The sequence below is a fragment of the Staurois parvus genome, unplaced genomic scaffold (assembly GCF_062004578.1).
Source record: "Staurois parvus isolate SC_StPar_1 unplaced genomic scaffold, SC_StPar_1.0 ptg000498l, whole genome shotgun sequence".
Classification (NCBI taxonomy): domain Eukaryota; kingdom Metazoa; phylum Chordata; class Amphibia; order Anura; family Ranidae; genus Staurois; species Staurois parvus.
In genome coordinates this window covers 79,134-101,607 of record NW_028318294.1, presented here as the reverse complement: position 1 = coordinate 101,607, position 22,474 = coordinate 79,134, and the positions used below count along the sequence as shown (strand labels likewise).

At 41.2% G+C, this 22,474-nt stretch overlaps 1 protein-coding gene across 2 annotated transcripts in view; it reads right to left on the bottom strand.

Moving 5' to 3' along the window:
* The window catches only part of LOC149452055 (polycystin-1-like protein 2), a 159,291-nt gene extending 139,508 nt beyond the window's left edge, over positions 1–19,783 (bottom strand). For both annotated transcript variants that reach the window (XM_089689776.1, XM_089689777.1), the window contains exons 1-11: positions 19,428–19,783; positions 17,627–17,791; positions 16,967–17,146; positions 14,662–14,772; positions 10,957–11,104; positions 8,572–8,798; positions 5,753–6,157; positions 3,272–3,370; positions 2,922–2,962; positions 934–1,051; positions 596–803 (exon numbers count right to left, since the gene is read on the bottom strand). In XM_089689776.1, the coding sequence (XP_089545902.1) occupies positions 596–803; positions 934–1,051; positions 2,922–2,962; positions 3,272–3,370; positions 5,753–6,157; positions 8,572–8,798; positions 10,957–11,104; positions 14,662–14,772; positions 16,967–17,146; positions 17,627–17,791; positions 19,428–19,716 (1,991 nt within the window). In that variant the 5' untranslated portion in view covers positions 19,717–19,783. The remainder of the gene's footprint in view (positions 1–595; positions 804–933; positions 1,052–2,921; positions 2,963–3,271; positions 3,371–5,752; positions 6,158–8,571; positions 8,799–10,956; positions 11,105–14,661; positions 14,773–16,966; positions 17,147–17,626; positions 17,792–19,427) is intronic.
* Positions 19,784–22,474: the final 2,691 nt, after the last annotated feature.

The window sequence follows — 22,474 nt, the reverse complement described above, 5'->3', positions numbered from 1 at the left end:
TTGCATTTTTTCTGCATTCAAAATGCACAGAAAGTAGGTTATATAGTTGTCAATGTCATAGTTCACATCAGTGCTTGCAGTTCCGGTGCGTTCCGGGTGCAGAAAAAAAAATCAGAACAGGCAGTTTCTGCACAGAACTGTACTGGAACGTGGTAAAATGCATAAAACTTGCACCAGAAAGCACTGGAACGTGCCAAAAATACACTAGAACACACATGTCCCTATTTAAATTGAAGAAAAAGAGAGAGGAAAAAAGGAACTGGAATGTATAAAAACACACTGGAACACGTCAAAAATGCTCCAAAAACGTGCACACAAAAATGCATCCAGAACGCATTCCAGAAAGCATCTGGACCGTGTTTCTATAGTGTGAACCGGCTCTTAGTTGTATCCTAGCTCTTGTTGGGCAGTAAGAAATTGGAAACGTGAATGCCTGTTACATCTTTACCTTAGTTTTCCCATACATGGTCCAACAAAACTGCTGTAGAGCTAACCACCAAAAAACATCTATTCAGAAATACAATTGTTGAAGCCTTGGAGGTAAAATACATTCATAATAAATATGCAGGACACAATAGTAGTTTTGTATGTTGACCTGATTCTGGGTCGGAGTTGGTTCTTGGCCGTCACATAGAAGCATTGTTCATCCTGCACTGTCTCTCCATCACTGAGAACTGCAGCAGCTTGGATAGTGAATGCAGCGTTAGGGGGTGGCAGGTAGGCAGCAGGAATCGCTATCTTTTTTGAGGTGGGGTCAATTAAATTCTGTTTTAAACATTCAAACCAACCCGACCAGCAATATCCTGCAGATACAAAGAAATGGAGTCAGTCGAGGATCCTTGTCAAGTATTTTGGTCCATTTAGTAGTGTAGTAATTATTACATTGGTCCATTTAGTCCATTTAGTAGTGTAGTAGTTACTAATACCACTTACCACATGACCATATGATAGTATCAGTAATGTTGCTCCATACTTGCAAGCTGATATTGGAAAATGGGTTGACATGTCTGCGGGGCTCTATCTGCATTGCCCATTTCTTTTTAATAATATCCTGTAAGAGATTGTAAAAAGCATCATAGTTGCAGCACTCTAAGATACGTGTAGAACTGTACAGCCTGCCTGAGTTTTCGAGGCCCATGGTCCTCCTAGTTTTTAAGATTTGAGCTCTACTAGAATTGCTAGTCAGCAAGGGTCAGTGTGATTCATAACATCTTTATACTATGGACTATGTGGCTATTCCCAGAATTAAGGAGAAGTAGGATCTTTGGTTGCTACAGGACCTGCACTGTACCTGTTTATCTCTAATTATGCAGAAAAAAGCAGTGCGCAGTGTGCACCCCAAAATAATACCACAACAGCCCACCAGTTATAGAAAATGATATTCCTAAGGCTGGAGGAATGCAGCAAGGGAAACTTCTCCCAAAGCGCTGGGCACCTGATGTTAGTAGGCATCAGCCGATTTGTCCAGTAGTTGGTACCACCAGTGAGTGGTTCTTTTCGAGCATCCTAGTTATCCTGAATAGGGCAAGTAGATCGCTGTCTTCTGCCCTCTGAGCTATGAAAGCAGTGCTTTTTCTCCTTTACCTGTTTTCCTAATAAGCACTTCCGGATCTAGGGGGGTGCTGGGGTGGCCTGTGCCCCCCGGATGTTAGTTGTTCCTCCCCAGACCTCTGAGAGTCTATACACAGATCCATAATACCTGATGGGGACACTATGATGGGGACAGTTGATGTAAGGAGGAACTCTGATGAGGACAGTTGATGTAGGAGTGAACTCTGATGGAGACAGTTGATGTAAAGTGGACGTTCTAAGGGGCGCAATTGATGTAAAGGGGCACGCTAAAGGGGGCAAATGATATAAGGCTGCACTCTGATGATGCAATTGATGTAAGGGGACACTCTGATGAGGCATTTGATGTAAGGGGGCACGCTGATGAGGCAATTTATTTAAGGGGGCACGCTGATGTGGACATTTTACATAAAGGGCACTGTGGTGAGGACACTGGATGTAAGGGGGAACTCTGATGAGGCATTTGATGTAAGGGGGCACGCTGATGAGGCAATTTATGTAAGGGAGCACTCTGATGTGGACATTTTACATAAAGGGCACTGTGGTGAGGACACCTGATGTAAGGAGGGACTCTTACAGAAGCCTTGATGTAAGGAGGAACTCTGAGAAGAACTCCTGATATAAAAGAGGGGCTTTGTTAGGGACACCTGTTATAAGGGGGCACAAGTTCTGTTAAATCATCCTAAACTAATGACAGCATTCCTGGTTAACTCCTGCACCACCTCTGCACTACCTGTCAGATGATACTTCCCAACAGGTGTATATATAGAATTAAAAGAGATATTAAAGGCTTAATTAAAAAAAAAAGCATGTCATACTTACCTGCTCTGTGAAAGGGTTTTGTGCAGAGTAGCCCCAATCCTCCACTTTTCAGGATCCCTGGCGGCACTCTAGGCTCCCACCGACGAGTGCCTCCGGGACAAGCTGCCTGCTCTGGGGGCACTCGTGCATGCTTGCTCCTGAGCCCTACTCTTTGTGTCCATGAGACACAGAATGGGGTTCGGTCTCACCACCACTCCCTCCTCAGTTGCTGTGATTGACAGCAGTGGAAGCCAATGGCACCCGTTGCTGTCTCTGAACCAATGAGAAGACAGAGAGCCAGGAGAGCAGCCACTCTTGTGCACATCGCTTGGTCAGGATTGGGCTCGGGCAAGTATTAGGGGGAAAGCTACATACTGACAATTTTTTACCTTCATGCATAGAATGCACGTAGGTAAATAAAACATTCAGGCTTTACAAACTCTTTAAAACCTGAGTGAGGTACTAAGCCTTCCCAACTCTATTCAACACCAAAAAAACTTTTTCTATTTTATAATGAAAGATGAGTCTGTATAGTGTATAAAACTGCTGACCTTCATCTCATGACCTTTTCCTCTATCTCTGTCTTGCATTCCTGAAAAAAAAAAAGGATAAATATTACATTAGTTCCAATGAAATTCATAACACATACCCACTCCAAAAGCAGAGATGAGAGCCAGGAGGTCATACTGCGGAATACTCACAACATCGATCAAACGTGCCTTAGTGGCCTTTTGCTCGCTGTTATGTGCATTCTTCTATAAAACCTCTTGGCTTTCATCTCTCATGAATGTGGCTGCAAGGAGATTCTGGTAGCAGTTATATATAATATAAATTGAATTTATATTTAAAAATATGCCCAGCAGGTATTATTCTGAGATACAGTTTGGAATGTTCTTATTACCTTCATGTAGAGTAGAGTTGGTTATTATGATAATGTATCCAATGTCCAAACTTGCATTAGAAACTAAATTTGCAGCTATGATTGTAACCATATAAGTACCTGTAATTACAAACAATACATAAGATAACCATGCACTCATTCTCTAATTAAAGTAGTAAAAATATGGTGCATCCCATATGGAAGAAAAATATATTTGAAATATATTTTAAAAATATTCTTCCCAAATATATTGCCATATATTTGAAATGCTACAATTTTGGCCATATTCAATATATATCTATATATATATATATATATATATATATACTGCATGTTGAAATGCGTTTTTATTACAAAATATATGAAACATATTTTTAAAAATACATTAGATGTCTGGCAGGATCCCATTTTGTTATTGGGAGTGAGGTATCAGACGTATCCCACCACCTCTAATGCAACACATAATAGTCAATGTATGTAGAGCATGGGGCAACATTTTACCAAGAATTCAGCTTCATTCTACATGCAGGGCCAGTGCCTCACTAAGTCTGGAGACTGCCTTAGATGTTGGACTGTGCACCTGACTGCAGTTCCTGCCTTGCTTTGCTGAGCATGCCTCTGGCAAAGGTACCCCTAGAGCACAGGCACAGTAGGCCCTGTCCACAATATGGCATAGACGGTAAAAAGTAACACCCCTAAATGCACAATAGAGTAACTACATAGTCTGAAAAAGCATTTATAAAACTTTAAAACAAGCACTCAGTCATCTCTGGTAGCTGTAAACACTGTAAAAATTATTCTGCAAAATTCATATGAAAAGCAGGGAAATCTCAGCTATATACTGTATATGGCTGCCTGCCAGTCCTCACCTGGTGCAGTACAGGCACATCAACTTACCGTGGTGGGGTGCCAACCAAGTAAGTGCCCCCCCAGTGCACAGAAGTACTTAACAGGCGTGTCAGTAACACAATAACCTGAGTCTACCCTTAAAGCTCTTTTAACACTTGTTGAGAATATGTAAATACTTTAATGTTCATAATCTGGTGAACACAGACTCCCTTTAATGACTAAATCCAGGCTAGCTAACAAGTTAACTTCTCATTGTGTCCTCCATACTGCAAGGGCTCAATGCTTGTTTTGTGTAGGGAATGAGGAATAAGGTGAACAGCTTATTACTTACGTTATACCTTGATCCCCCAGCAGCCTTCGCTGTCCGACACTCATGGGATTTGGGCGGGTCCTCAATGTCCTCAAGTATAATGCAAGACTACTGGTCCTGCATTGTACGTGATATTGTTGGAGAGCTGCATTCAATCCAGAAGCTAAGAGAAGGGGCTTCAGGGGACTGGTCTTACAAAGAAGGGGGGTGCCGGAGGGAGCAAGGAATAAGGTAAGTATTTCACCTTACTCATTATCCTCTAGAACAGCGGTTCTCAACCTGTGGGTCGCGACCCCTTTGGGGGTCGATCGGCCCTTACCCGGGGGTTGCCAGACTCGGGGGTCAGACTCATGACAGCAGCCGGCACAGTGCTGCTCTGTCTGTGTGTCGTGTGTGTGTAGATCGGACCTTAGAGGACGGGCGGACGCTTATGCTGGTGCACAGGAAGTGATGTCATATCTTCCTGTGTTTGAAGGAGGTGGATGCCCGGGCTGGTAAGTCGGGTCTGATGATTTTGCTGCACTCGGAGGGTAGACACTGTACCAGCACCACCGCTACCCACAGTTAGGTAAAGGGGCGCCCGCGGTGCTGCAAAGCCACTGCCACTAATGTTATAAAATGGGTTTTGGAGGGATCCCTTACTGAGCCACCACTGATCAATATATTTTGTATGGGGAGTGATACACTGAGCCACCAATGATTTATTTATTTTTTTGGGGGGGACTGAGCCACCAATGATTTTTTTTTTGGGGGGGGGATTAGACTGTTGTGATTGACTGCTTTCATTGCTGTTTGTCAGACAGGTGGGTGTGGTGTCAGAAGAAAATCCCCAGCGATTGCAAGTGCTTTTCACAGGTTTGCTAGCAAAATTACAGTTATGACGTAGCAACGAAAATAATTTAATGGGTGGGGGTCACCACAACATGAGGAACTGTATTAAGGGGTCGCGGCATTAGAAAGGTTGAGAACCACTGCTCTAGAATAATTGAGCATTGAACCCTTGAAGTGACTTTAAAGCTTATTATCTACACAATATTGTAGCAGCACTAGAATATTTTTGATAGTTTTAAATTAATTTCCAACACTTTGGTTTCTAGCAGGCAATTTTTAATAGCATTACAAACACATAATGGGTTCATTGTTGAATAAGAACTGTCTTCATTGTCCCTAGAACCCAGCTTCTTCTTTCACTTTCTTCACCTACTCTGGATATGTGAATGAAAAACTGAAAGCTTAGTCAACGCAGATATGGTTATTCAGATGCTTTAATTAGGAGGCCCATTGACCAAAATACATTTCCTGTCCAGTGTGGACAGTACAAGATATTCTGAAAAAGAGCATACCTTCCACATTGAGAGAGATATTGGATATCTGTGTCTGTCCTGTTGGGCATTCTTTAGAGTGGCTAAAGGTTCCATTAGATCCTTTGAATTCAATCTTTAGTTCCACTGGTGCTCCATGAGACACAGATACATTTATCTGCAATTCTTTACCTGCTTCCAATCTGGTGGTAGACAATTGACCTTGCAAGCCAGATATTGCCTCCATTAATTGAACAGTGATACTGGTATTGAGTCTGATAGAGGTGTGATCACTGGATGCTACTATTTGCAGATGATGGGATCCTGGACCAATAAGGTGCTGAGATGCTGTGTCCAGGGTCAGATTGTGTGCAGGTTCTCCAGTCTGTACACTGGACTCAGCCAAAGTTCTATTGTCTGCTAGCAGAGAGACATTCATATCGGTGCCTGTAATGGTGGAATAATATGGAAAACAATGTTAGTAAACATTTATATTTGTCTGGTGAAGTCACTGAATCTGAAACCATAGGATTTGGCCAACCAACAATGATACTTCAGGTTTTTGTATGTATGCTTATGAATTATATTACCCACTGTGGAAAAACAAGAAAAGAAGGCACACTAGCCTAGTGAATTATCTCAAGGGAGTTTATTTCAAATGAATAAAACCATAAATATACTCACAAACCAAGGTTTGGAAACAGCTTAAGGAAATAGTGTATCCACAGACACAATGATGATGATTGGGACCTGGAAGGAGGAACACACCAGGTGAACTAAGGGTTTGGCTCTGATGAAGAGGGCTTGCCTCAAAACAAGCAAGCCAGAGCGGATCCCTGGAGGCATTCACCTGGTGTGTTAATCCTTCTGGGTCCTAGTGATTCTGGGTCCTTCAGCTACCCAATGGATAGACATTTGACATTACAGCAGGTTGTAAGAAGTATGAAAATTAGGCTTAAAGCACATCTAAACAGCAATATACAATCACTAACCAGGTAAGGGATCACCAAAGATAAGTCTCCCATAAGAGGCCTGTCTATCACAGCCAGTGAGCCAATGAGGAGAGAGAGGGGGCGAGGCAAGCCATGGCTTTGTGTGTGAATGGACACACAGAGCAGCGGCATTGGGAGTGAGCCTGCTTGGGTGCCCCCATAGCAAGCTGCTTGCTCTGGGGACACTTGGAAGGAGAGAGAGGCCAGGAGCACCACCGGGGGACCCAAGAAGAGGAGGATCGGGGCTGCTGTGTGCAAAACCACTACACAGAGCAGGTAAATATAACATGTTTGCTATTTTTTTTTTATTTAACTTGCCTTTAATATCACTTTAACTTTATTTGATACAATTTTCCTTAAAACCCAAATGAAGTGTCATACCTTCTTATCTCTTTACATTAATGTACCATGACACATTATTATTTGTGACTGTTTTTTGCTTCAAATTGCTTAAAAATACATATTTTTCTGTCAGTAAAATTGTGCTTCCTTCTCTTCTCTCTAATGCTTTGTGCTGTGATAGATGAGTAAAAACCACTCCTCTCACCCCAAATGTTCTCACATAGATTTGTATTGCAGAGAAGAGGAGAAGGTGTGTGTGACGAGGCCTGTTACTGAGTGCTGATTACTGAGAGTGCTAGATCACTTCCACTATTCACACCCTGTCCACATCAATGAAGTCATTGGTTGGCTCTTGCTGATGTCAGTCAAATATAGTGGGGAGGGAGCAGGGGCATGGCCAAGCTATACAGTGTGTGTCTATGGATGCACAGAGCCTGGCTCAGAAGTACGCCCGCATGTGTGCACCCATAGAACTTGGCTTACTATTGGGGTACACTCAGGAGAGGAGGAGCAGACAATGCTGACAGGGGACCCCAGAACAGGTAAGTGGCATTTTTTTTATTTCAGTGAAAAAACCCTGCGGTTGAGTCAGGCTTTTACCACCCCCAGTCCCTATCCCCTTTAGCTGCTGAGGCAGCAGCCAAAGGTGTACACATGGTACAGCAGGAATTAGGCTCCCTGTTGCTTTTGGGGGTACTACCGTCTGCCAATCATAACCCATTCAAGTAAATGAGGTCACTCTGCAAGCATCCCGCAATTGCATGCTTCTGTAGTATCCAAGGGGTTAAAGCAGGTGGTGAGAAAGCAACACAATGCTTCACATTGACCTGAAGATCTCTTCTTTTCTGCAGCTGGCACCACTCTGGAGAACGCTAGCCGGGTTAAGAGGTGGAGTGCAGTTAGTATCACTCCGCATGGGACAGGAGCCAGCACTACAGAGGAGGCATCGGTTTATGTGGCCCTTGCTCCCTACTACAGCTCAAACTTTACAAGCAGTCCCTCAGCATTGCACTCTTTTTATAGCTCTGGGATGGTGGATCAGCAAACCCAGACCGCGATCACTTGCAAGTGTACAATCCAAACGCACACGTTCCTGCGTTAAAAATGGTTGTGTGTATAAGTGAGTGCTGCAGCAACCATCAGCTGGAACTGAACAGAATCAGCAAGGGAGAATGTCACCAGCACACCGAAGATCACCAATATGGGTCACATTCCTGCGAGACTCCGAAATGTTGCCTTGCTGTAACTATGTGATCATTTATTAAAACTTTTGGGTCCATTTTGGTGATCCTCGGTGTGCTGGTGACATTCTCCCTTCCTTAAAAGTCACTTGGCCACGATCTACTGGTTGCTGATTATTGGATATCGATATGGGGATTTGATGAGACACTCCATTATGACTTTTGCTGATAGATAATATTTAAAACCAACATGTCACATACACGGTTTATAAGAACCATTACACATGCAGGGAATTCTGCAATTACCAAGCTTCTGCATATGAATGCAAAGGGTCTGATTTCTCACCTGTATTTAGCTCTATTTGGATCCACATGACCTTCCCATACAAGGCCACACAGGCCCCATCTCGGTACTCATGCTGGCTGAAACAGCCACTGACCCTAAGGCTGCCACTGGCCTCTTCCACTATAATGTTTCCTTGAGCTGTCACATGCCATTCACTGGTGGAACACTCCACAAACACAGCAAAGTCTCCAGGGGAAGAGTAACTGTGTGTTATACTGCTGGAGACACTGAAAGACAGAAGCAGGTTAGATTGATTCATATTTATCACAAGAATATTAAGCAAAAATGAGATTCTGATATGTAGTATAATATATAAATAACTGCATGTTCCATTTTATTAGATGTACAGTAGCTATAGATTTGTCAACTAGATTGAAAGAGATATTAAGAGTGAAACTGAGATTCAAACTTGATTATATAATTGTAGTTACTCCCTACATGTTTCGCCCTCACGGGCTTCTTCAGGGGAGATTTTTGAAGAGATTTCCTGCAGGGAATCACCAGTCGGGACCCAGTGATTTAGCGCACCCGTGCCGCCCTGTAGCAGTATTTCTGCTATACGGCGGAGCAGAAGCAGTTAAAGGTGTATGTAATCAGTGCACACAGTACCTTGATGAGGAAAGGAACCTGCCATGTGTAGAAAGATCAAACTCTGAGCTTGAGGGGAGCTGTCTTGCTATAGGCGGCACTTGTTACATTCATATATATCGGGGCATTAACGCGCCATTAGGCCAACCTCACCACCAGTCAGACACTCTGCCATCCCTGTAGCTTCACAGGCTTTTTTGCACCTTATTTTGTGAATATGATTTCTGTTTTTTAAAAACTTTAAATAAACCTTGGATAATGCGCTAGGTGTTTGCGCTACCTCCAGATTTAGTCTATGCTTCCCTTCATCATAAATACAAAAACTATCATAGGATTATCCTGAAGAAAAATAAGTTTACTGAACTATCGTGACAATCTCTGCAGTCTTTCCCATAGTCACCTGTCGCACTTATGTAGCCCTGAAAATGTGGGCTAGTTCATGATGGGGAAGCACAGTGGCTAAATGGTTAGCACTTCCACCTGGCGGTACTAGGGTCATTGGTCACCACAGCACCACCTGCCTGGAGTTTTCATGTTCTCCCTGTGCCTGCGTGAGTTTCCTCCGGGTACTCCGGTTTCCTCCCACACTCCAAAAGACATGCTGGTAGGTGAATTGGTTCCTCTCTAAATTGGCCTTAGTATGTGTATGTATGAATGTGAGTTCGGGACCTTAGATTGTACGCCCCTTGAGGGTTAGGGACTGATGTGAATGTACAATATATATGTAAAGCGCTGTGTAAAATTGACGGCGCTATATAAGTACCTGAAATAAATAAATGATGGACAGTTGCCCATTACATTCAATGGAATATGTCGGTGTCGTATACATAATTATTTTAATAAATTTAGACTAAGGGCTCATGTACACTGCAGGTGATAAACTGACCTTCAGGAGCTGTTCAGCGGTTTTTCAGCAGCCCCTGAACTCTCCCTAATGTTTTCCTATGTGTCCATGTGTCGTTTACAGGCAGTTGAGTTTACAGTCGTTGTTTTGAACGCACAAAACTTGCGTTCAGGAGTAGATTTTACCGGCGTTTCAAACTCCAAATGCTTGTAAACGCTTGTAAACATGGTTAACCGCATTTATAAGCGTTTGCGTTTAGAAGCGTTTTTTAACTGTTCCATGTCCAGATGCTGTCCAGAGCCTTTTTTCATCATCAGAAATGCATGCAAAGCATTTTCCATGTATTCAAATGTGCCCGGTACACCAGCGCAGTCAGTTTCAGGTTTTGCATGAAGGAAAAATAGTGAATACAACCAAAAAAAGACAGGTCATCTCAACACATACTGCTCTCTCTGCTTCTGCTCTCTCTATTCTTCTCAAAATGTCATAAATTGTTAATTTTTTACTATTTTTCAGTGCATTCTGGGCATTTGAGAAGGTCTCCTGAGGTTATCTTTTAAAAACGCTTCTAAACACAAACGCACATAAACGCGGTATGAAAACGTGGCTAAACTGATGTTTTTTAACCTGCGTTTTCCAGCACTCAGTTTCCATCGTTCAGAAGAGTTTTCCAAATGCCCCGTGTACATGAGCCCTTATGTCTCTTCTGACTTCCCTTAGCCATTGTGTAACATTGACCTCAGTGAAACTGGAACAAAGGTTAAGTGCGTTTGTGGTTACCTGTGTTTTAAAAAGACAATTCCACGTAGTGATAGTAGTCAGAAGTCACATGACAGCATGAACAGGCCAACGTATTGAGTAATAATGCTCTATACATGATAATGAGCACGTAACAGGAACTCAGCTGTCATCTAATTCATCTGATGTAAAGATTGCTGTAAACGTCCACTTACTTCTCAGGTTGATAGGGATCAATAGAGTTTCCATCTCCGGTGTTTATAATGCAGGAAAGGTTTCCAGTGAAGGGAGTTAGGAGCCATTTTAAAGTGAGAGTGATATTTTCAGACACCAGGCATCTATTTGGCAAATCAAGCTGCAGACCTGAGAACAAAACAAATTTTATTTAACCACCAACACATCGGGCACTTTTACCCCCTTCCTGCCCAGGCCAATTTTCACCTTTCAGTGCTATTGCATTTTAAATGACAATTGCACGGTCATGCAACACTGTACCCATATGACATTTGTATCATTTTTTCACACAATAGAATTTTGTTTTGGTGGTATTTAATCACCCCTGTGTTTTGTATTTTTTTGCACTATAAACAAAAAAAGAGTGAACATTTTGAAAAAAAAAAGTTTTTATTCTTTTTCTATTATAAAATTTTGCAAACAGGTAATTTTTCTCCTTCACTGACTCTTATTTTTTTGTGCTTTAAATGAAAAAAGACTGAAAATTAAAAAAAAACAAAACAATTTTTTCTTTGTTTCTGCTATAAAATTTTGCAAATAGATAATCTTTCTACACAAATTTAAGCCAAAATGTATTCTGCTACATTTCTTTGGTGAAAATAACCCAAATTGGTGTTTGTTATTAGGTTGGTAGGAAAGTTATAGAGTTCACAAACTATTGTATATATCTAAAAATAAAAAAAAAGATGTACTGACGGCCTATCTCATTTCTTAAGTCCCAAAACTGCTAGAACAGTACAAATACCCCCAAAATTACTGCTTTTTGGAAAGTAGACAGTCTGAGGTATTTAGTAAGAGGCATGGCGAGTTTTTTTTAAGTTGTCATTTTTTGTCATAATTTTGTGGAAGATTACGCTGTTGTTTTTTTTTTAACATACTGACACCAATGCAGTACAGCATCATCATACAGCTGGTCATGTGGTTATCAGGGACACCGACTAGCGACAGCATGTAAAAATGTATTTATATATATACTGTATATATTTATATATTTATTTATTTAAACTTTCTTTACATCTATTTTTTTATTTTTTTTTTATTTTTTATGATTTTCTTTCTACTTCTGTGACCAAGTGGTCAGGATTTTTTTTTTTTTACACATGATTGCTTATACCAACAAGTGTCATTGGTATAAGCAAACATTTTTACTGAATGAAACTGATACATTCAGTAGCTTTTGTTGTGATCAGCTGTGATTGGACACAGTTGATTACATGCTACAGATGGGCTGTGATTGACGAATCACAGCTAGCAGCACAGTGTAAGCAATGAATGGCATGAAAGGAAGCCTTTAATTGTTTACAACTGTCATGTGATCTGCTTTGATTGGTCATATCAATCACATGTCACTGGCAGCTGGCCGATGACACACTGGACACAGCCGGTGACAGATTGCGCCGGAGTATGGCCCGTGGGGCGCACAAGGCATGATCTTGGGAGAACATCATATGAAGTCCTCCCAGGATAATAGGGATCCCTCTCATCTTACAATAGGCCAGGCAGGAGGGAATTAAAAGCCTTTAGCTTAAACCTAAAGTTTAGAAAAAAATATTTTTTTTCTCTACAGCTTAATAAACATACCTGTACTGAAGTATGCCCCAAGTCATGCAGGCTCTAGAAGTCTTCTCTGCAGGGCGCCCAGTCCTCTTCCTGGCACTGAACTTTCAGTGCTGTGTTGGTTTAAAGCTTCAGGTCTTTGGACTGAACTGCATTAGAGACCAATGCGAGGGAGCTGCCCTCTTCTCTCTTCTCCATTGAGAAACATTCTTTCATTGTTTACACTGAATGGAACATGACCCACAACCTCTGAACGGGGGAGAGGATACTTTTATTCATCCAACTCTCCCCATTCAGAGATCTGTTACATTCAGTGTAAGCAAACAATGGAGAAATATATACTGTAGTGTATCTAAAATTCAATTCTTCTATTGTTTATTTTCAAACTTGGAAAAACATTTTCGAATATCCAAGGGGACCAAGAGCATGGAGCAATAGACAGACAATAATAGATACAGAATACCCAGCTCAATGAGAACAATGGAATGACCATAAATTGGGCTTCAGCCTGGGATGAAGCTGGTGCAGACATAAAATGGGCTTTTACTTCACAATGCAGCCAGAGATCAGAAGAGGACCAATAATACAACCATCAGTCCCTCCTCTCATGCCAGGGTGCTAGGTGTAATCTTAAACTCCCATCTGTCTTTTCAGCCCCAATTTCCAATCGCTGTCCAAATCTTGTAGACTTCACCTCCGCAACGTCTCCAAGATACACCTGTTCCTAACCTCAGAAACTACTAAGCAACTTATTCACTTCCTTGTTATTTGTCGCCTTGACTATTGTAACTCCCTTCTCATTGACCTTCCTAATCACAAGCTATCCCCTCTTCAGTCTATCATGAATGCTGCTGCCAGACTTAGCCAGCTTTCTAACCGTTCCGTATCTGCCACCCCTCTCTGCCGATCCCTCCACTGGCTTCCCATTGTCCAAAGGATCAAATTCAAAACATTAAGAATAACATATAAAGCCATTTATAACCCTGCCCCAAATTATATCACCAATCTTGTCTCCAAATATCACCCAAACTGTACTCTCCGCTCCTCGCACGACCTCCTGCTCTCTAGCTCCCTTGTCTCCTCCTCCCATGATCATCTCCAGGACTTCACCAGAGCTTCCCCCATCCTCTGCAACTCTCTACCCCAATTTATCAGACTATCGCCTACTCTGCTCACTTTTAGGCGATCTCTGAAAACCTATCTCTTCAGGGAAGCCTATCCTGCCCTCAGCTAATAATGGAATCTTCTACTCCTCCTACCAGTCCATCCCCCACAGTTACTACCTTTTGTACCACTAGCCCCTCCCTCTAAGATTGTAAGCTCCAAAGAGCAGGGCCCTCCTAAAATTTTGTATTGAACTGTATTATTGCTGTATTGTCTCCCGTTAAATTGTAAAGTGCTGAACGAAGTGCTATATAAATCCTGTATAATAATAATAAGTGCTACATACATTTGGTACCCTGGGGCATTCAACAACAATTTTCGAGTTCAGTAAAAAATATATTTTTATAGCCATGTAAATATCAAGAATTTCATAAGAATATTATGCAGTTTTTTATCCAGCCACAAAGTAGAACTCTTCCCTCCTTCGCACTAGGTCTACTCTCTAAACCTTAAAAACTTAAAAAAAAAAAAGCATAAACTAAAGTTGACCCCAAGCCAATATAGAAGTTTACTGGCACTCCAGCTAGTACACTCTAATAGGGGTAATTTTTTTCAAGCAACTATAATCAACAATTTCCTTTGTTGCCTGCCCTCTACATATCCTTAAATAGCAGAAAACAACAGCATAAAATATGAACATTTAACATCCCACTCCATTGTACCGTCCTATTCTGGCTAGTCACAACCCAGATCAAACAGAAAGAAAATATTCACCCCCATGATATGCTCAGAAGCATTACATGCTGGCTGCTTGGAAAGGAAGGTTTTGACAGAGTGCCTTTGCAAATGGCCATAGCCCACCCCAGAGGTATTAAGTCTGGCTGCTTGAGATCCATGGAAATATAAATAATTGACTAGAGTTTCTGATTAACAAGTTACTATTATATATTTGTCAGTTCACTGCAAGAAGGAACTCTAAATACAGCCTGGTGAGGATACGATGTAAGCTGAAATTTGGCACCCACCTTCCATGCAGTTGTATCGGATAGACAGGTAACTTCCTGACAGAGGGCATGGCTCGCCAAAGAGAGACACTTCGATGGCAATCTGACAAGCTTGGAGCCCCTGGCACTGACCTTGGGAAGAAGAATACTTGATATAATTATAATGACCTTCACAGCTATACCGTAGATGTTAAATTTATAGGCAACATCAGTTATCCCTGATAGTATTTAATTTAAAAGAACAATTCTAGTTAGCAAATGAAATCATATCTGCTTCAGATGAACACATTAAAATGATAGATAAAATTTGATTTAACAGAAAAAAAGACTTTTAACAGAGGAAAAAGAGATATAACCAGGGTTGTTGAAGCTGAATTATATGCAGATAGAAAATACACAAATGATTGAAGATCTGTATCATTAATACATCATTAAGCCCTTGTTCACACTGATGCGGTGCGGAATTCACAGCGTTTTCATTGCGAATTACGCACCGCATCAGAATCACACCGTGTTCATGTGAACCGCTGCGGGTGTGTATGTTAAGTCAATAACACCCCGAAAGTGGTCCGCAAAATGCGGTGCGATGTGCAGAATCGGATCGCATAGGTATGAATACCTATGCGATCCGATTCTAGTGCGGACCCAAAAAAGGGTCCTGCACATTTTTGGTGTGGTATGATTAGAGTAATACAAAATGTATGAATGTGGTGCGGTTCCTGTGCGAATCACATTGATATACCACACTACACATATGTGAACCCAGGCGTCACAGCCTACAGTACCATACATACTGTACATTTCCCACCACTATAATTATCAGTGTGTATTAATATTTTGTAAAAGATCTAACGCAGTACATAGATTATGTGATCCTCTCCTATTAGAAGGATGTACAGGGTGAAAATGGCACAAATACTAAAGTTTTGAATGCACCAGCTTATGAAATCAGCATTAGTTGATTCACCGTTATAAGGAAAGGGGGGGAAATATGATGCCACATTACATACAGTAGCTCCCTACTGAGAATACCATTCTACTTTTGTTAAAATGAGTAGATCCACAAATACGTAAGTCATGCAAGAATGCCATTGATGTACTAAGGCACATCATATCTATATGGTAGCATCACTGTAATATGAAGCATGAATCAGCACTGTACCCAAAACTTGCTCCTTCACATTGTTGAGAAACTAACAGAAAAAGAACTAGTTGTGGACTCAACCGGAATAGGGAATTTGTGCATACTCAAGAACAGGGGAGGACTGACCATTTGGAAACTCGGGCACTGCCCGAGAGCCCGGGGTCAGTAGGGGGCCCCATGGGATGCCCCTAGTACCTTTTTCATAGGCTTTTTTGAGTTTGGGCAAGGACACAGGGGCCCCACGATCCCCTATTGCCCAGGGGCCCCATGAGTTGTCAGTCCGTCCCTGCTCAAGAATAATAAATCACACAAAGGAGAAGGTAATCAGTGGCACACGAAAACTTCTTTATTACAGACAAAATTAAAACTATAAAACAAACACAAAAAATCAAAAACAAAAAATCGTACCACATTCCACAGGTCCCAAGTAGGTAAATCCCCATCAGGGGAAAACTCAGATAATTGTATGGATGACTCATTTGTAAGACCCATTTGTAAGCTATAACATGTTCCATGCAGGAAAGAGTGCAAAAAAGGCATAATGACGAAAAAAACTCCTATGCTCAGAATTGAATAGCCATAAGCGCCAGGATAAACCAAGCACCAGACCAAGCATACAATGAGACTGGTGTAAATATTAGTGTAATACAGGGAGGGAAGGTAGCAAACCCCCCTCATACACTAAACACCAAGGCATAAAGATCACAACAGCAACTGACCCTAAACGTATGACCACATGTAGTCCAGAGGAGGATGTAAATAATGGTATATGAAAACCTGCGACCTTCTCAGGTGCCAAGCTGTAGGACACCATCCCGGGGAGATCCTAACAAGCCACTGTAACCTCCCTCATACATGATCAGGTCAAGGACTTAGCTGGTGTATTGATGGATGTTCTTAAGAGTAGATATGCTCTAGAGGTGGTTTTAGATGGGAAGTGTACAAAAGTTTTGAATGTACCAACTTATGAAATCGGCATTAGTTGATTCACCATTATAAGGAAAGGGGGTAAAAAATGATGCCACATTCGGTAGCTCCCTACTGAGAATACCATACTACTTTTTTTTAAAAATGAGTAGATCCAAAAATACAAGTCATGCAAGAAGGCCATTGATGTACTAAGGCACATCATATCTATATGGTAGCATCAATGTAATATGAAGCATGAAATCAGCACTGTACCCAAAACTTGCTCCTTCACATTGTTCCACATGCAGCCAGTGGTTGAGGGGACGGCAGTCTCCTCGGCACAAAGATGGGGGCTCTGACGTCCATAGAAGCTCTCACTAATCTTTACCACTTCTCCTGATCCACACTGTACTGTAGCATTGTGGTTATCACAGGCTATGGTATGGCCAGATTCTATAGGAAGCAAAAATACATTATAGATATTTATTTAAGAAAATATAAGAATGTTTCATACAAAACAATGCAATCTAAAATTATCTGTTAATGAAGACCTGAACTCTTACTCTTAAAAGATGCAACACCCACCATTTTATTCTCTAGGGTCTCTTCTAAAAAAATATATATAATGTTTGGGGGTCCTAAGTAATATTCTCACGAAAAAAATACAGATTTTTACATGTAAAAGAGAAATGTCAGATTTGGCCTGGTAGAGAAGTAGTTAAAACAAGTATAAGGTTTCATAATAGTCAAAGTTGATTAAAAGAGAGATGTTCCATTTCACGCTGCTTGTGATTTTGTAAAAATACTACTACTACTACTACTACTAATAATAATAATAATAATATTATTAATGCTTTATTGAGTTAAATAGGTGTACCAACATAATATTTATTTTTTTAAAAATGACTTATCAACGTGTACAGAGTAACTTACCAAATTCACAAATAAAAAAGAATTCCTGGCTGCAGTTGTCAGTTGTTGCCCACTGGTAGCCAGACCTCTTCTTTAAGTAGCCACACTTTCCATCAGTGACAGAGGCTTCCTTACTTCCCCATTTATCATAACTTATATTAGATGTATCCAGCCAGGTCAAAGTTCCTGTTCAAAAGTGGTAAACGGCTATTAATGGACATAAAAGGATGTTCAACTGCATGCACAACATTTTTATGTCATTCTTGTTTAGTACATTTTTAAGGCCTGTTTATAAAAATATTTTTGAATACAGAACAATGGGACATTCTGAACTATTTCACATTTTTGTGCTGTATGTTGCTGTAGATGAATGCTAGTGAATGAAACTGAATACATTAGGGTATGGGTGGTGAATGTGATTGTGCACTCTCAATAGGGAGATATTAAAAATAAATGCCTTCAACTTCAGGGCAATAGCTAAATACACAGATTAAATACATATAAGGGAGATGTTTTATCTGCCAAAGGATTTCTCTCTCTGTCCATCCAGTCTTGAGATGTACACAACTCTGCATCACAGCTTACCCCTGTCTGGCATGGGAGACCATTTTGTTCTCTGCTGTAGTTAGGTAACATTTACAGGTCTTGCCCCTCCCCTAGCCTGTGACTGGTCAGTAAAAAGAGAAGTAGCAGAATAATGACATCGTCTCTCTGCTCTCTCCTCCCATCAGCATGCTGATTAAACGTCAGCACAATGGATTGGCTCCTTGTGCTGCTTTTCCCTCCCCCAGTTTAAGCATTGCTGTACAGTTGCTGCAAAATCCCGACACCAGCTCAAAGTCATATACGTTCACCTCTTGTATTTAAAATACAATTAAGGATGTAATAATGAATATAAAGTTGTATTGGTTTGTATCATTTATTTCTTTCTGGAATTTGGCTGTAAAAAGTATTGGTTATGTGCTATGACATTTCTTGCTGTAGTGGTCAATGTTTTGCTTTACAAGACAGTTCTCAATAACAAATGTCAATTAGAGCTTCCTTTTATAGCTACTGCACAGAGATGAGGACAGTCCCTGCCCCCAAGGAGCTTACAATCTATGGCCAAATGCACACACACACTTCTGCTCTTTAGTTCCCATGTCACCTCCTCCCATGCTCTCCTCCAGGACTTCTCCCGAGCTTCTCCCATCCTATGGAACTCTCTACCCCAATCTGTCCGGCTGTCTCCTAATCTATCCACCTTTAGACGATCCCTGAAAACCTTTTTCTTTAAAGAAGTCTATCCTGCTTCTAACTAGTAAACCGCCATTTATTTCCTCCATCAACTCATCCCCCCCACAGCTATTACCTTTTGTATCACCCAACCCTTCCTCCTAGATTGTAAGCTCTAACGAGCAGGGCCATGTTTCCTCTTGTACCAAATTGTATTGTAACTGTAATGTCTACCTTCATTTTGTAAAGTGCTGCGCAAACTGTTGGCGCTATATAAATCCTGTATAATAATAATAAAAACATATGACCAGTTTTGACAGGAGCCAATTAACCTTCTAACATGTCTTTGGAGTGTGAATGGATACCTACACAAGCACAGGTAGAACTTGAAAACTCCATGTGTCCAGAAAATCTGGTGCATCTGTTCATAGTAACCAATCAGCTTCTAAATATGCTTGTTCAGAAAAGCTTTGACAATAAAATCTACAAGCTGGTTGGTTACTATGCACAGCTGTACCAGATTTTCGTTGGTCCAGTTGTAGTAAATCTCCTCCATTGGGCTTCCAGGTAAACAAAAAAATCCATACCATACATATTAGCAGTTTACCTGAATCTCTCTTAGGTTGAAGGTTGTACACAATCCCCATCCACCAATCTGCATCTTCGGATAGATTTTGTTCTAAAAAGTCTTGAGTCCCCTGATCACGAATGAAGACCAGATGTCCCCCTCCTCTTTCACACCAAGACTGAGCACTGTGGAAAGTACGTTCAAGGCGGACAAATTCATAGCAGGAGCTATTGTAGGAGATCTGGTACTTTGAGCAAGGAGTAGCATCACCCGAGATAGGAAGGAACAACAAAACCAGAAACGTTAGCCAAATGTTCCTATACAACATGATGCTGCATGGACCATGCCCTCCACTAAACTGATGTCTGCAACAAGTGCTGGTTCATCCTTAACAGAAGGAAGACTGATATCATGGCACCAATGGTCAATTCATTCTTCACTGTTTTGTGCCCAGGCCATAAAGCGATCAATTCATCACATGCAATATAAGTCTGCTATACAGACAATACTGGACATCCATAAAAACAAAGCTCAAATGGTAAATCAGTAGAAATCATCACTCGTTAGCGTCCAGCATGGCTTGGAAGAAGGAAGATAAGACCACAATGCTCAGGTGGTGCTTGGAGATAAACCATTCAATGCTCTCATGCTTGTCTCTGCAGTTTTATTACTCCTTTTGTGAATACAAAGAGAGGCAATCACTGCAGCCTGCTGCTCATATTTTACAGGAGGCCAAAGGACAACAAACACAAATATATGATTCTCTAGAACATTGGTGTCTAGGATGTTCTCTTCGAGACAACATGGCAAAAAAAGCTGACAGATTAGTGACACTGTCAGTACTGAAGCAGGACTCTGGCCTAAAATAGAATAAACATGAACAGCCCATTTAAAATAAAATAACAAAACCAGCTTTTGCAGCAATATTCACCTTCAGTTCAGAAAGCTTCCTGGCAATAATTTTTTCTGCTACCTCAGTCTGATAGCCAGTATCATTCAACCCACTTCTTCTGAGCCATGGTTGTCCCGAAACCACCCCAGCCTGTGACTGGACAGTGAAGCAGAAGCAGCATAGTAATGAGCTCATCTCTCTGGTTCTCTGCTTTCTCCTCCTAACAGTCTCTAAAATTTGTAAACAAAGGGCCAGTTTACTGGCCTTCAGACTTTAGGGGGGCCGGACTGTGGCTATTGGGAGAAGTAAAGGTCCTAATGTCAGTGGGAATAGACAATACCCCATCTTTTGTGTCAGGAGGAATAGCACCCCATCTTTGGTGTCAGCGGGAGGAATTGTGCCCCATCGTAGGTGTCTTGGAAGGAATTGTGCCTCATCATTTGTGTCATCGGGACCCATTTTTGGTGTCATTGGGAGGAATTCGGCCACTTAATTGGTGTCAGTGAGGGGATTTATGTCCAATTGTTCGTATCAGTCGATTAACTAGTGCCTCAAAGGCAGCAAGCAAAGGGTCACATCCAACTCCCAGGCTACAGGTTGAAGACCACAGGTCTAGAAAATTAATGCCTGGCTGATCCTATAAACCCAATTCCAAATGAGTTGAGACAGTGTTTAAATTCTACAAAAAAACAAAATGCAATGATTTGCAAATCTCATCAACCCATATTTTATTCACAACAGAAAATAGGAAACATATAAATCATTTAAACTGGGAAAAATGTACCATTTAAAAAAAAAAGGTCATTTTGAAACTGATGGCAGCAACATGTCTCAAAAAAGTTGGAACAGGACAACAAAAAGCTGACAAAGTAAGTGGCACTAATAAGGAAGAGCTGGAAGAACATTTTGCAACTAATTAAGTTATTTGGCAACAGGTTCACCAATCTATGAAAAGCTGCATCTAAAAATTGCCAAACAATTTCAGAATAATGTTCCTCAACCTAAAATTGCAAAGTATAAATGTAAAGAAAGTAAGGAGCCCGTCCTGACTCAATGCAATCTATAAAAGCAACAAAAGTGTCCTGATTGCCACACACTGTGCATGCCCATCTGCCACACAAGTGATCGCAGCCTCAGCCCAGTTCCATCTAAGCCACACCCATGATGTATTTCTCCCCGCCTACAGGGCTTAGTCATAAAGTCATGACCTCCATGACTAAGCCCCAAGGGTGGGGCAAAATGCATCGGAGGGGCGTGGTTTAGACTGAGTCGGGCTGAGGTTGCTATCAATTGTGTGATGGACAGGCTTGCATGGTGTGTGACGATCGGGATACTTTCTTTGCCTTTATAGATTGCTTTGAGTCAGGACGGGCTTCTTTCCCAGCCTGCACCCATAGCAGAAACCATTGGACATGGCTACAGAAACCTGAGTCAAGACCCAAAGCTTTATTTAGGTTCACATAAAATTGCAAAAACTTTAAATATATCATCATCTACTGAATATAATCAAAAGATTCTGAGAATCTGGAGAAGGCCTAAGGGACAAGGCCTAAACCAAAGAAGAAGCTATATCTGAACATGATCCAGAAACACTGCCATCTTCTCTGCGCCAAAGCTACTTGAGTTTCTATTGACAGTCCAATATTTGTGGTGGTAATATGGTTGCCGACTTATATGTACAAACAACAACTTTAATATTGAGATATCTTTTTTTGTCACTCTGGGGTGGATTTACTAAAGCAAATAGACTGTTTACTGTGGAAGTGCTTTTGCACTCATTTTCCCCAGAGCATAGTGAATGTGGTGGAGAGCGGATTTCCATCATCCAATCATGTGGAAGTAATAATGCAGTTTTTTACATTTTCCTTGCACTTGATTGGGTGTTCTTTACAAAATCAGGCTTCACCACATTCACTAAGCTGTGGGAAAAATTAGTGCATCTGTACTTGGAAAGCACACAGTCTATTTGCCTTTAGTAAATCTACCCCTATTTTTCTGGTGTGTTTGTACTTACTCAAGCCTTAAATAACTAAATGTATTCTTAAAAAAAAAACCCTTGGCAAAACTCTTCCTGACCTTGCAAAATATGTTTTCTGTCCCTGTTGGAGAAATTTGCCACCACTCCCTGTCCTGTCTCCACTAGGGACATGGATGGCAATTAAAACCTAGCAGAGGTGATAATCCTTCTTTAATC